Here is a 14,291-nt window from a genome sequence, read left to right as displayed (position 1 = left end):
TATTAAAACTTCATAATGTTACCTGGGACCTAAATGCGAAATAAATCACAAAAGCCACTCTTAACGGCGGGCGCGATTCGCGGTCGGATAGAACAGCCTTTCGGCTGATAAACCGCCCAGCCAGCGACACCACACCACTGAGGCTTTGCGTGCTTTGCGTGCGTGTACCACTGCGCGAGGACTATAGGCATTTGAGTTCACTGGCGATTGTCACATTTGTTGGCTTGGAGGAAAGCGTTTCCGACTATGGCCAAAGGGATCCGGGTTCGATTCCCGGCATGGGCGGTCTATTTTTATTTTTTTTTAAATTCTTGTTTACTATTGTTTATTATGAACGTTTTAATGTTTTATTTCACTGTAATAATTTTTTTAATTGTGTAAAATAAATAAAAAAAAAATTTTTTTTTTTTAAAATCCAAGTGATCCAGGTTCGATTCCCGGCATGGGCGGTCTATTTTTTTTATTTTTATTCTTGTTTACTTTTGTTTATTATGAACGTTTTAATGTTTTATTTTACTCCAATAATTTTTTTAATTGTGTAAAATAAATAAATATTTATTTATTTATTTATTTTTTTTTAAATCCACGTGCACAAGACAAAAACTTTCATACTGGGGGAGCGAGCCAGTCTGAAGAGTACTCGGGTCCAGCGCCAGCGTTTTTTATTTAAATCTATTTAAAGTACCATTCCGCCTCCAATAAGGATAGCTGATCAATGAAATCTTTTCGTGTAAACAACAATACGAACTTGATGAAACACATTCACACTAACATTCAACACCTTTGAATGGCACATACTGTAACTGTGTTTATGTACGATTATTCTTTTTGATCGCTGTTTCTGTGTTATAAGTAGGCCAGTGAGGTGCAACAAGACAAATGTCCATGTTTATGTACAATGAACATGAACATTGAAGTTTTCTTACGTTATCTAATCTTATCTTATCATATCATAAATGTGTGCTCGATTTCTGTCCAACCCAAAGTAACTGCTTGGAAGTGTGAAGAGAATCAAATTATTATGACATAACGATACCACCGCGCATCAAGTTTGATCATCGTGCCCAACTGCGCCAGAAGTCTGACAAGAGTGATTATGCTTTGATCACCCTGTGGCACAAAATCTCCCTTTTTCTGAGAAAAAAAAACCTGACTCAAAAAGAAAAGTATATAGAATACGTACACACCTCGTTTCAGCGGATATTTAAAGTAATGTTCTTATAGTTCGCGGTCATGAAATATCTCGCTAAAGCTCAAATTGTTCATGATCAACTAACTTCGACCATTCTGTTGAATATCCACTGAGACTCGGTTTGTAACCCCTAGGTAAACGTGCGGCTAGCAGATGTGTGTCTATGGTCATTCCAAACCTTGTCCAGTCGTCTCACTGAGGTTCGTATCTTCACGAATTCACTGGTATTAGCGTTGACCACTTTGACCCACACGGTGTCCGGGGAGAAACGGTGACTGTCTTCCTGGTCTACCGCGCTGCCTGGAGTGACCTTGACCCGGTAGTCCCCGCACGTGAAGTCCGCGAGACGATACATACATGGAAGCTCCACGTCCGCTGTTTCTCCGTTGAACATTGTCAGTGTTCCGTAACGTCCAATGGAGCATGCTTTCTCGTCTGAGAAAAATCATAGAAAGGAAAATATTGAGATGGAAACATTCTAAATTAGTGTTGAAGTTACATTGGAAGTCTTCTGTACCATCTTGTTTTATTGTCATGGCTCTTATCTCTATTTCACACATGCACGCTTCTAACACAGAAAAGGACAAGCGTGTTGTCTCTCAGCATTCAGTTATAGTCATATGTAGCGTTGACATGGACAAGCTACATGTTGAACAGTCATTGTTGTTGTTTCTAAGTATTTGGTGGACAGTCATGTACCGTTGACATGGACAAGCTACATGTTGAACAGTCATTGTTGTTGTTTCTAAGTATTTGGTGAACAGTCATGTACCGTTGACATGGAGAAGCTACATGTTGACCATGGTTGTTGGTTTAACTCCACCTACTTTTAAAATGCATTAAATCGTCAATTTCTTTAGTCAACAACTTTAACTGGTATGCTCTTTCAAAACATTGTGTTTTCGAATTTGGGGTTAGACTCAGCAGTACGAGGTTTGAATAATTGAGCGGTAGCAAAACGCACCCGATTTAAACCCTTGAAGACTTGTTCCTTTTAACATATCTGTCGGTCGGAGATGGCAAAATAACCCCCATATCATCGGTGACTTGAAGACAGCAATGTCAGCCAGGTAAAGGGCAATCCCCAAACATGCAAACGTTCGGAGGGGTTATTTAGAACACATTTTACAGAGAAGATCAAAGTCGGTATGCTATTGTTAGACCAGTATACCAAAACGTAAGCTAATGCGCACCAACTATGAAGATAATTCGTTGAACTCAAACTGACTTAAAACAAAGAATCCCTTCGTGTTTAACTCACGCTTGCAAGTGGTGCGCTCTATTGACCAATGACACGAAGGCAATCCTCCATGGGGGAGACCCATTGTCCACTATATGAACTGATCCTGGATAATCTCAAGTAATTGTACACCAAATATGAAGTAGGTCGTTCAACAGTGATATCTGTTTTTATTGGTTGCATTTCTGGGGGTCAACTTGAGTGTTAGGTATAACGAGAACCCATGTTAATCATACCTGCCAGTGAGAACTCAAAGGTGACAACACTGACGAACAGCACCAGAGGTAGGAACAAGGCTGATGACAACGGCATCTTCAAAGTTTGCTGCAAATCAGATCTGACAACAAAGTGGCAGTGCAATCATTACACCAAATCACCTTAACTAGGAGAGCAACTGTTATCATTTGTGTTCACTCGAAAATGTCACTGTAAATGTAACGCTACTATAACGTTTGTAATGTCAAACATTGGAGTGACGTTTTCACCCTAAATGTCCGATTCAAACGCATGTGACGTCACGCATATTATATATATATATTTATTTTTTATTTTTCAATTTGCCGGTCGTTTTTCAATTTTCACAAGTGAATTTGGACATATCTGCTTCGGTGCATGAGGGACGCTGACTGGCCCAAACAATCGCTAACACGCCCGTGCAAACCGAAACGTCTTTCTCTTGAGCAGATTACTGACAGTCACATGCAGCCCTGTGTGCAAAGCAATACTAGATTGTGTTAAACATTGAGCTTGTGGCACAAACATGAAAAATGACTATCTTTTGCCTTTGAACATATTTCTTAAAAAGTCCTTTAATATTTTTGGTTTAACAAGAGTAATTAGTGTGTTTTTCACTGTTTTGAATGTATGTTACTTTTGATAACACAAATACTGGGCTCTTTTGTTTTGTTTGTGGTTAACAAAAATCAATAATGATATGACGGGCGCAGTGGCTTGGTGGTAAGACGTAGGCCTCCTAATCGGGAGGTCGTGAGTTCGAATCCCGGTCGCTGCCGCCTGGTGGGTTAAGAGTGGAGATTTTTTCCGATCTCCCAGGTCAACTTATGTGCAGACCTGCTAGTGACTTAACCCCCTTCGTGTGTACACGCAAGCACAAGACCAAGTGCGCACGGAAAAGATCCTGTAATCTATGTCAGAGTTCGGTGGGTTATAGAAACACGAAAATACCCAGCATGCCTCCCCCGAAATCGGCGTATGCTGCCTGAATGGCGGGGTAAAAACGGTCATACACGTAAAAATCCACTCGTGCTAAAAACACGAGTGAACGTGGGAGTCTAAGCCCATGAACGAAGAAGAAGAAGAAGAAAAAGAAGAAGAAGAAGAAGAAATCCACTTTGTGTTTGACATAACACCGATAATCAATGTTTCATCATATGCGTGGATGACATGACAACATCTTTCCTCTTCCGTTTAATGTATCAGGTAAAGTATTACAATGTAGAATCGAATTGTTCTTTTTTCCAGTTAAGGTTTTTTGACATGTCCTGGTAAAGCCTATGCACTGAAACAGACACTGACTCGACAATGAGAATGGTGGGCACGTTACTTGGGGTGTGCTTAAAGAAGAAAATCTTCAATATTTTAACCATCCTATTACTCACTTTGTTTTGCTTTTTTTTCTCTCACTATGTTTAGTTCATTACAACACGTAAACATTGAGAAAGAAAGACACAAATAATCCTGAATTAATTAAACTTCCAAAACTAATGTCGACATGATTATGTTAGACTGATATAGAGCAATTAAATACTAAGCAACGGAACACTTACCAAATAAAAGGCCGGGCTCCAAGAAGAGAGATGATGTGGTCGCTGTGGGCCGAGATATTTATACAGCTACATCTCCCTGCACATTGGTTTTTTCCATCAGCGAATCACGTGCATCGCCAGCTCAGCGTGTAGCGTCTCCTGTCAGGCCATTGGTTAAGCTCAGCTGTTGCTACAACTAAAACACTCCTCCCCCTCCCCCACCACCACATTCACTCTCATGTCAGGCCATCGGTTGAGTGAAATGCTCACTCAACAGTTGATACAGCTAAAACACTCATCCCTCTCCCCCACTACCACATTCACTCTCCTGTCAGGCCATTGGTTAAGCTCAGCTGTTGCTACAACCATTGCAACCATGCCGGAGAGAACACTCGCTGTTTGGACGTCTGATTACCAATGCAGACGCCATCAAATCTGGGAACCTCATCTATGTTGCTGTAATAGTCAGAGGGTCAGACATGCCGATATTTGGACTGATTATACTTATTATTATTTGTTGTGCTCAAATTATTAATTTTTGTGATGAAAAGTTTTTCTTTTGTAATATAAATGTTGTGAGAATATAGTATTTTTTGTGATGAAACATCATTTTTTGTGGAGAAAAGTATTACATTTTGTGATTAATAATTTGGTTTTTTTAATAAATATTTTGTGATGAATCAATTATTTTTTGTGATAGATGTTTTATATGCGAAAAATAAATGGCTTGAAAAATTGTGGCCACCAGAGCCCCGCCTTAGGTTTTATGTAAACATTAAAATGATGTCATGAAATAGAACTGTCTGGAAACTAAGAGATAGGAAACATGGTAATGCCCCCCTCCCCAGATTGCATTGTTTTCATTTGTTGTTGTTGCTTTTTTGTGTGGGTGTTTTGTGAAAAAGAGATTCTGTAAGCTTCCTTAATGTTCAATTATCCCGTCCAAATGTTTTTACATTTTAGAGAAATTCACACATTATTTGCAGTTGTGCCGAGTACACGCATCAACGACGAAGAACATAAACCACCATAAGGCTCCCAAACAATCAACTACACACACAGGTTATTACTCCCCTCAACCAATGAATAATACATCCCATCAAAGCATCATCTGCATCGAAGATTGTGTGTGGGTGATTTCCTCGACTGGCAAAGATGGCCGACCATCCCTGGTTTGCCCGTTACGCTATATTGTGGACGTGCACCGTTATACTCCTTAAAAAGCGAAAATTATCAAACATACGAGTAAACAACAGAACAGAACATCCTTCCTCTACCCTACCTCCCCGGTTTTGTAGCAAAAATCTGGCCTGAAGTCTTTTCATGCGCAACAACAAAAAAATGCTAAGCTTTCTGTCTGTGGCGGTTTGAATTTGAATAACGACATCCAATCAAGTCTACCAATTACGTAAATCCTTTCTAAGCTCTCTGTCTCTGACGGATTGCATTTGAATAACGACATCCAATAAAGTCTACCAATTTTGTAATTCCTTTCTAAGCTCTCTGTCTCTGACGGTTTGCATTTGAATAACGACATCCAATAAAGTCTACCAACAGCTGCGAACACTTTTAAGAAAGTTGAAACTCATCAAAAGGAATGAGTTGTACCTTGGGTCATTTCGGTCCCTCGCCCTGCAGTTCGGACTGACGATCTAACAGCGAACGACAAGAAGGAGAAAAAGATTTCGGTCCTGAATTTCCCGACCTGAGCCAGGCAAAGCAGGAAAACAATACAACGTCATTCCTTTCTAAGCTTTCTGTTTCTGACGGTTTGCATTTGAATAACGACATCCAATAAAGTCCACCAACTATCAGCTGCGGAGACATTTGTCTCGAAAAAATACGCAGAGGCGTTAAAGTTCCCCTTGGTTTGTCCCTGTCAAAAACAAAATACTTTGGGATTACTGGTAGCTGTTTTGTACTACCACGCATATGTAACGCTATTTTGATAAAGTTGATAGTATTTACAGCTTTCCGGTCATATGTCCGGCTATCGCTCACTTTTAGGTGGCGGATGTCCAGATATAACACGTATTTTTTGGTGATTTTTTCATTGCGGCAAATGTCCAGATATCCCCACCTCAGACACGTATGTGTGGGTATGTATGTGTGTGTGTGTGTGTGCGAGCGTGCGTGGGTGCGTATGTGTGTGTTGTGTGTGTGTGTGCATGGGTGTGTGTGTGTGTGTGTGTGTGTGAGTGTGTGTGTGTGTGTGTGTGGGTACGTATGTGTATGTGCGTGTGTACATGGATGTGTGTGTGTGTGTATGTGAGTGTGCGTGTGCGTGTGTGCGTGTGTGTGTGCGCGTACGTATGTGTGTGTATGTGTGTGTGTGTGTGTTCTTTTATCATTCTCATTCCGCACACAAAAGACAACGTTAACGTTAACTTTGGTACTTCAATACAATTTATTTTTCATTTGCGATTCCCACACTCCAATCACATGGCACATAACATCCCCGTGACGATTCACACTAACTCCGTAAATAAACAACCTCCTGACAGCAGATTTGTGTACAGCCTTACAGGCATATAATGTACCGTCGTTCTCGCTTCATCCGTCATGTTCATCACCGTTACGCTGTGCAGCCTGTTACATGGGATGAGGGCGTTCTGCTGCTTGCACTCATACCAACACTCAACTGCCTGCTTTTTGTGCACAGAGTTGGATTTTCTGTGTGTCAGGCGTCACTTGCAATATTTTTTTCAGGAAAGAAATCCCAGTGCTCAAGCACTGACATTTTTTTTTGGAAAGATGTGGACTAGGACGTGTCTTTGTTAACCCAGATTCGGCCAAAGGTCTGTTGGCAGTTTGTTGCCCGGTGCTGTCCCTGTCCGTGTCATGACGTGCGCTTCTCTACCCTGGAATGAAAAGAAGGATTCAAGGATTCAGTTTTTCGTTTCTGTCTTTCTATCTGAAAGGTCAGTCTCTGGACAGTCACACTCACCACGGAAGAAGAAGGGGGGGAATGCTGGCAGTTACAGGTAGGGCAACCCTGGTTGTCTACAGTCACACTCACCACGGAAGAAGAAGGAGGACTGCTGACAGTTACAGGTAGGGCAGCCCTGGTTGTCTACAGTCACACTCACCACGGAAGAAGAAGGGGGAGGACTGCTGACAGTTACAGGTAGGGCAACCCTGGTTGTCTACAGTCACACTCACCACGGAAGAAGGGGGAGGACTTCTGACAGTTACAGGTAGGACAACCCTGGTTGTCTACAGTTACACTCACCACGGAAGAAGAAGGAAGACTGCTGACAGTTACAGGTAGGGCAACCCTGGTTGTCTACAGTCACACTCACCACGGAAGAAGGGGGAGGACTGCTGACAGTTACAGGTAGGACAACCTTGGTTGTCTACAGTCACACTCACCACGGAAGAAGAAGGAGGACTGCTGACAGTTACAGGTAGGACAACCCTGGTTGTCTACAGTCACACTCACCACGGAAGAAGAAGGAGGACTGCTGACAGTTACAGGTAGGGCAACCCTGGTTGTCTACAGTCACACTCACCACGGAAGAAGAAGGAGGACTGCTGACAGTTACAGGTAGGGCAACCCTGGTTGTCTACAGTCACACTCACCACGGAAGAAGAAGGAGGACTGCTGACAGTTACAGGTAGGACAGCCCTGGTTGTCTACAGTCACACTCACCACGGAAGAAGAAGAAGGACTGCTGACAGTTACAGGTAGGACAGCCCTGGTTGTCTACAGTCACACTCACCACAGAAGAAGAAAAAGGAGGACTGCTGACAGTTACAGGTAGGACAGCCCTGGTTGTCTACAGTCACACTCACCACAGAAGAAGAAGAAGGAGGACTGCTGACAGTTACAGGTAGGACAGCCCTGGCTGTCTACAGTCACACTCACCACGGAAGAAGAAGGAGGACTGCTGACAGTTACAGGTAGGGCAGCCCTGGTTGTCTACAGTCACACTCACCACGTAAGAAGAAGAAGGAGGACTGCTGACAGTTACAGGTAGGACAGCCCTGGTTGTCTACAGTCACACTCACCACGGAAGAAGAAGAAGGACTGCTGACAGTTACAGGTAGGGCAACCCTTGTTGTCTACAGTCACACTCACCACGGAAGAAGGAGGAGGACTGCTAACAGTTACAGGTAGGACAGCCCTGGCTGTCTACAGTCACACTCACCACGGAAGAAGAAGGAGGACTGCTGACAGTTACAGGTAGGGCAACCCTGGTTGTCTACAGTCACACTCACCACGGAAGAAGAAGGAGGAGGACTGCTGACAGTTACAGGTAGGGCAACCCTGGTTGTCTACAGTCACACTCACCACGGAAGAAGAAGAAGGAGGACTGCTGACAGTTACAGGTAGGGCAACCCTGGTTGTCTACAGTCACACTCACCACGGAAGAAGAAGGAGGAGGACTGCTGACAGTTACAGGTAGGGCAACCCTGGTTGTCTACAGTCACACTCACCACGGAAGAAGAAGGAGGACTGCTGACAGTTACAGGTAGGGCAGCCCTGGCTGTCCACAGCCCAGAACCCGGACCGACAGAAGTTGGAACATCTCAACTGGGGACACTGCACCTGACTCGGTCCCTGGATATTCCTCAACTGGCTGAACCCGGCCCTACCGTCTGTATCTGCGACCCAAATCAGAATGGACTGCTCGTATTTTCTGACGCTGAGATTGTTAGACCATTCTGACCGAGCGTGTTGATTATGAAATGAATACGTAGGGATTATTCCGCCTTTAATTAAACAAGAAATGCAGTATGACTAAACACCATAGTTTTCATATGATTATTCTTTGAACAATGAATATTTCTTTTTAAAAATAGATGCGAACAGAAAGATTAACAGAGTCAACGTTTGTGGACAAAAAAGTAACGGATGATTTCATTTTGTTCACGAAAATAATCGTTTTGATTCCCTGATACTATGCATGGCACGCGAGCATCGGACATTCTCTCTCTTTCTCTCTCTCTCTCTCTCTCTCTCTCTCTCTCTCTCTCTCTCTCTCTCTCTCTCTCTCTCTCTCTCTCTCTCTCTCTCTCTCTCTCTCTCTCTCTCTCTCTCTCTCTCTCTCTCTCTCTCTCTCTCTCTAAGTCCATTCGAAGACTGATACAGAATTCACGTTGGACGGGTGGAATTCACGGGTGCGACACCTACACGTGTCACAGCCCCTGCTGTCCTGAGCCCTGCCACACTCACACACACACACACACACACACACACACACACATACCTAAAGTGTGGATGGTTACCTAAGAGGCGGCACTGGGTGTAGTGCCTTTCTAGTGCACTTGCACTACAACAGCACTGGGTGCAGTACTCGCTCCGGCATCGAAAAATTTGGCACTAAAAAATGCACAAAATTTGACCTATTTCGTCGCCTATAGAGGACGGAAAGAATGTCTTTTTGAACATTGTTATGACATTCTTTCCGTCAAAAAAGTCAATTTAACGGTGTTAAATGAAGCGAGCATCCACACAATTAGGTTGCCATCCAGAGTTTAGGTTGCCATCCACGTGTGGATGGTTGCCTTATGGTGATTTAGGCAACCAAACCTGTGGAAACATGGGTACACACACACACACGCACACACACACACACACGCACACACACATACACGCACACACGCACCCACACACACACACACCCACACACACACGCACGCACCCCCCCACACACACATACACGCACCCACACACACACACTCACACACGCACCCACATCCACACACACGCACCCACCCACATCCACACACACACACACACACACACACGCACGCACCCCCCCACACCCACACACACACACACACATACCCACACACACACGCACCCACACACACACCCACACACACACACACACACACATACCTAACCTACCTGTACGGGAGCGACACCTACACGTGTCACAGCCCCTGGTGTCCTGAGCTCTGCCGAAGAAGCAGAAGTTCTTACACCGTGAAGTCGGACACGGCAACTGTCTGCCTACAGGTGCTTGGACCGAAGGCTCTGAAAGGAGCAGAAACAAGACGCATAAAGCGTGATCAATACATTGAGTCAATCTGTGGAAGTCGCAGAATGAAACTTAATGCACCGCGTGTTTGTGTTACCAAGACTAGTGCAACCATAGGTTGGCCAAAACCCGTCGGCCCAGAAAACGCCGACACATTGTCTCGGTTACACAAGTCCGACCTAAATTGACATGGAGTGCGTCTCCTAGAGGTGACACAGCTTCAGTTGTCCTTGACCCTGCCCCCTCCCCCTCGACACACTCACCCTCCCCCACATACACACTCACACACACACACACACACACACACGCACAAACACACATATACACACAAACACTCACACACACACACACACTCACACACACACACACGCACCCACACACACTACAACAACACTGACACGAGGATTGCACACACACACAAACACACAAACAGAAACACAAAAATTCAATAATGATCCAAATAAACTTTGGAAAACATTAAAAGACCTAAAATCAATGGGTGATAATGACAGAAATAATAATAAATGTAATATAAATCCAACCAAATGGCTAAATCACTTAGCAAATTTAATCGGAACTAAACCAGATATTTCAGAACAAAGAAGTAAGGAAGTGTCAGAGGAACTAAAACAGAGTACTCATCAATATAATATACCCACATTAGATAACCCAATTACAGGAAAAAAAATTAAAATTGAAAGTAAGTCATTGAAAAACAAAAAAGCACCAGGACCAGATAAACTATCAAATGAGATTATTAAAGCAAGCTTAGATCGAACTGTACATATTTTAACAAAGTTATTTAATTTAATATTAATTACTGGACATTATCCCAAAAATTGGAAATCAAGTATAAGCATACCAATCTATAAGAAGGGAGACCCTCTTAACCCAAGCAATTATAGAGGTATTACTTTGAGCAGTAATCTTAGTAAATTATTCTGCAAAGTAATGAATTCAAGGATTTCAAAATTCTTAGAAGATGATAACATAATTAGGAAAGAACAGGCAGGCTTCCGAAAAGGATATCGAACTACGGACCAAATTTTCGTATTAAAAAAAATTGTAGACGATCTCTTAAAATTAAAAAATGGAAGAATGTATGCATGTTTTGTAGACTTTCAGAAAGCCTTTGATAATGTATGGCACGAAGCACTTCTACTTAAACTATATACACTAGGGATAAGAGGATACTGTTTCAATATAATAAAAGATATGTATACAAATTCATTCATTAGAACTGAATACAATCAAGAGTGTCCAATGAGTATACATGTCAGAAAAGGTGTTCATCAAGGAAATACATTAAGTCCTATACTGTTCAACATTTTCATAAACGACTTCACTACAAATATACCTGATTTTGATTCACCATACATTGATATAAACTCAAAAACAAAAATATCATGTTTAATGTATGCAGATGATTTAGTAATGCTATCCAAATCAAAGTTAGGTCTGCAACAAAAATTAGATTACTTAAATATATACTGTCAACAATGGGGATTAAAAATAAATACTGAAAAAACGAACATTGTAATATTTTGTCGTAGTCTTCCCAAAATAAATACAATATTTAAATGTGGAGATTGTATTATCAAAAGAACAGACCAGTATAAATATTTGGGTATAGTGTTCAACCAAAATGGAAATTTAAATATTGCCCAGGAGCATCTTAGCAAACAAGGAAACAAAGCAGCTTACTCTCTTCGAAAAGCGTTCAGAAATAGTCTTGTTCAAACAAAAACAATTTTAAATTTATTTGACTTGTTAGTGTCCCCAATTATTTGTTACGGCGCAGAAGTATGGTTTCCATACATTATAAAAAATACACATATATTTGACGACATTGATGCCTTTTTTCAATGTTGCATCTCCAAGGAATGCCCTCATGAAAGTGCACATATAAGATTTTGCAGATTCATTCTTGGTACGCATAAGAAAAGTATGAAAATTCCAGTGCTAGCAGAACTAGGACGGTTTCCAATAGGATTGAGAATATTATCACAATGCATAAAATATTGGGCTCATATACTAGAGACTAAAAAAGACTCCTACATATATCAAGCATATTTATCACTATTAGATCCGTCACGGGAAAGTTCATGGTCACATTTCATAAAACAAGCAGTAGATAAATTAGGATTTAATCATGTCTGGCAAAATCAATCTACATTTAATTCTAAAAAGTTACAAAAAGCCATACAAGAGAAATTAGAATGCAAATTCATAAAATTCTGGATTAATAAAAAGTCTGAAGGAAGTTCAAAATTAAAATTCTACGCAAAAGTAACAGACTCGAGGAAATACGAATTGCAATCTTATATCAATGAGGTAAAAAATTTAGATCACAGAAAAGCATTAACAAAGTTAAGAATAAGTGCACACGATTTAGAAATTGAAAAGGGTCGACATTTAAATACACCAGTAAATGACAGATTATGCAAAAAATGTAATGTGATAGAGGATGAAATACATTTGTTGGATAAATGCACAAAATATACTTCCATTAGAGAAAAATTCATATCAAGCATAGCCTATTCAGGCCAATACACTCTTCCCAGCCAAATATTACAAATACCCAAACTACAAACCCAGCTAGCACAGTTTGTTTACGAATGTTTCAAAAAACGGTGATGTTTTCTTTTACTACAGTTTCTTTGTTAATTAATTATGTGCCTTATAAACTGTGTGTTTCATGGCAATAAAGATTATTCTATTCTATTCTATTCTATTCTATTCTATTCTATTCACACTCACACACACACACGCACCCACACACACACACACACACACACACACACACACACACACGCACGCACCCCCCCACACACACACACACATACACACACACGCGCACCCCCACACACACACATATACACACACACACGCACCCACACACACACACACACACACACACACACACACACATACTTAACCTACCTGTACGGGAGCGACACCTACACGTGTCACAGCCCCTGGTGTCCTGAGCTCTGCCACACACACACACACACACACACACACACACACACACACACACACACACACACACACACACACACACACACACTCAATATTCTACAGATAATGTGTTAGTTATGTGACATTCATAGCAAGGGTCTCTACCTGTGAAGTACGTATTTCTCCACTTTCAATTAATTTTCGTTTTGGGCGATCGTCTATGATAGATTTGTGTTCGGGTGCAATATAATACACTTGTCATCATGTTCACGAGTTTTCATTCATAATCAGTGCCTCAGAGCGTTGATGCCGTTGCTGCAGAAGCTTTTGTCTCGCCACAGTTGGAAGACCTTGACGACAGTCATGACGTCATTGTCTGTTTCGCAGTGCACTCCCCTGAGATACGTCTTCATGTTTACAAACATATGATAGTTCGAGGGTGCTAAATCTTTCGAATTATGGAAGATGGTTGACGAAGGTTCAGCCGCATTCATGATTTGTTTCCATGGAAACCAAGGACTTGAAGGCAGAGACGGTATCTTGACGGACCCCACCCCTTTGCGGAGCGTTCCTAGGTGCTCCCTACTATTCCCTGCAGTTTTCCAATTCTTTTCTTGTTGTCTTATTTCTACCTGACTGGATCCATCACCTTTATTTCACTTACCAAAAGTCTTCTTTTCCACATCCTTTTTTCTCTGCACCCCGCATGTCGTAAGAGGCGACTAACGGATTCTGTTTCTCCTTTTACCCTTGTTAAGTGGTTCTTGTATAGAATATAGTCAATGTTTGTAAAGATTTTAGTCAAGCAGTGTGTAAGAAATGTTAAGTCCTTTGTACTGGAAACTTGCATTCTCCCAGTAAGGTCATATATTGTACTACGTTGCAAGCCCCTGGAGCAATTTTTTGATTAGTGCTTTTGTGAACAAGAAACACTTAACACGTGGCTCTATCCCATCTTCCCCCTTTCCCATATCCCATCTCCCCCCTTTTCCCGTCGCGATATAACCTTGAATGGTTGAAAACGACGTTAAACACCAAATAAAGAAGAATGCTTAGCCTCTGTATGCTCTCTTAGTTATCTCAGAAGTATGGAACATAATTCACCAGTTACTGTCTCGCCTTTTGGAACAAAGTCCAACTGG

At 41.8% G+C, this 14,291-nt stretch overlaps 1 protein-coding gene and 1 long non-coding RNA gene across 2 annotated transcripts in view; both read right to left on the bottom strand.

The window, feature by feature from the left end:
• LOC138950403 (uncharacterized) overlaps nucleotides 1-2,827 on the bottom strand; it is a 35,886-nt gene extending 33,059 nt beyond the window's left edge. The window contains exons 1-2 of the mRNA XM_070322144.1: nucleotides 2,669-2,827; nucleotides 1,371-1,627 (exon numbers count right to left, since the gene is read on the bottom strand). Of these exons, the coding sequence (XP_070178245.1) occupies nucleotides 1,371-1,627; nucleotides 2,669-2,744 (333 nt within the window). The 5' untranslated portion in view covers nucleotides 2,745-2,827. The remainder of the gene's footprint in view (nucleotides 1-1,370; nucleotides 1,628-2,668) is intronic.
• A 3,761-nt stretch (nucleotides 2,828-6,588) lies between these two features.
• LOC138951574 (uncharacterized) lies at nucleotides 6,589-13,179 on the bottom strand. Its single transcript, XR_011451179.1, has 4 exons — nucleotides 13,132-13,179; nucleotides 10,056-10,184; nucleotides 8,639-8,806; nucleotides 6,589-7,059 (listed from the first exon to the last, which is right to left on the bottom strand). It is a non-coding gene; the product is annotated as an uncharacterized lncRNA (long non-coding RNA).
• Nucleotides 13,180-14,291: the final 1,112 nt, after the last annotated feature.

The sequence above is a fragment of the Littorina saxatilis genome, linkage group LG16 (assembly GCF_037325665.1).
Source record: "Littorina saxatilis isolate snail1 linkage group LG16, US_GU_Lsax_2.0, whole genome shotgun sequence".
NCBI lineage: Eukaryota > Metazoa > Mollusca > Gastropoda > Littorinimorpha > Littorinidae > Littorina > Littorina saxatilis.
Note: the sequence above shows the minus strand (reverse complement) of the source record. Positions and strands in the feature narration are given on the sequence as shown.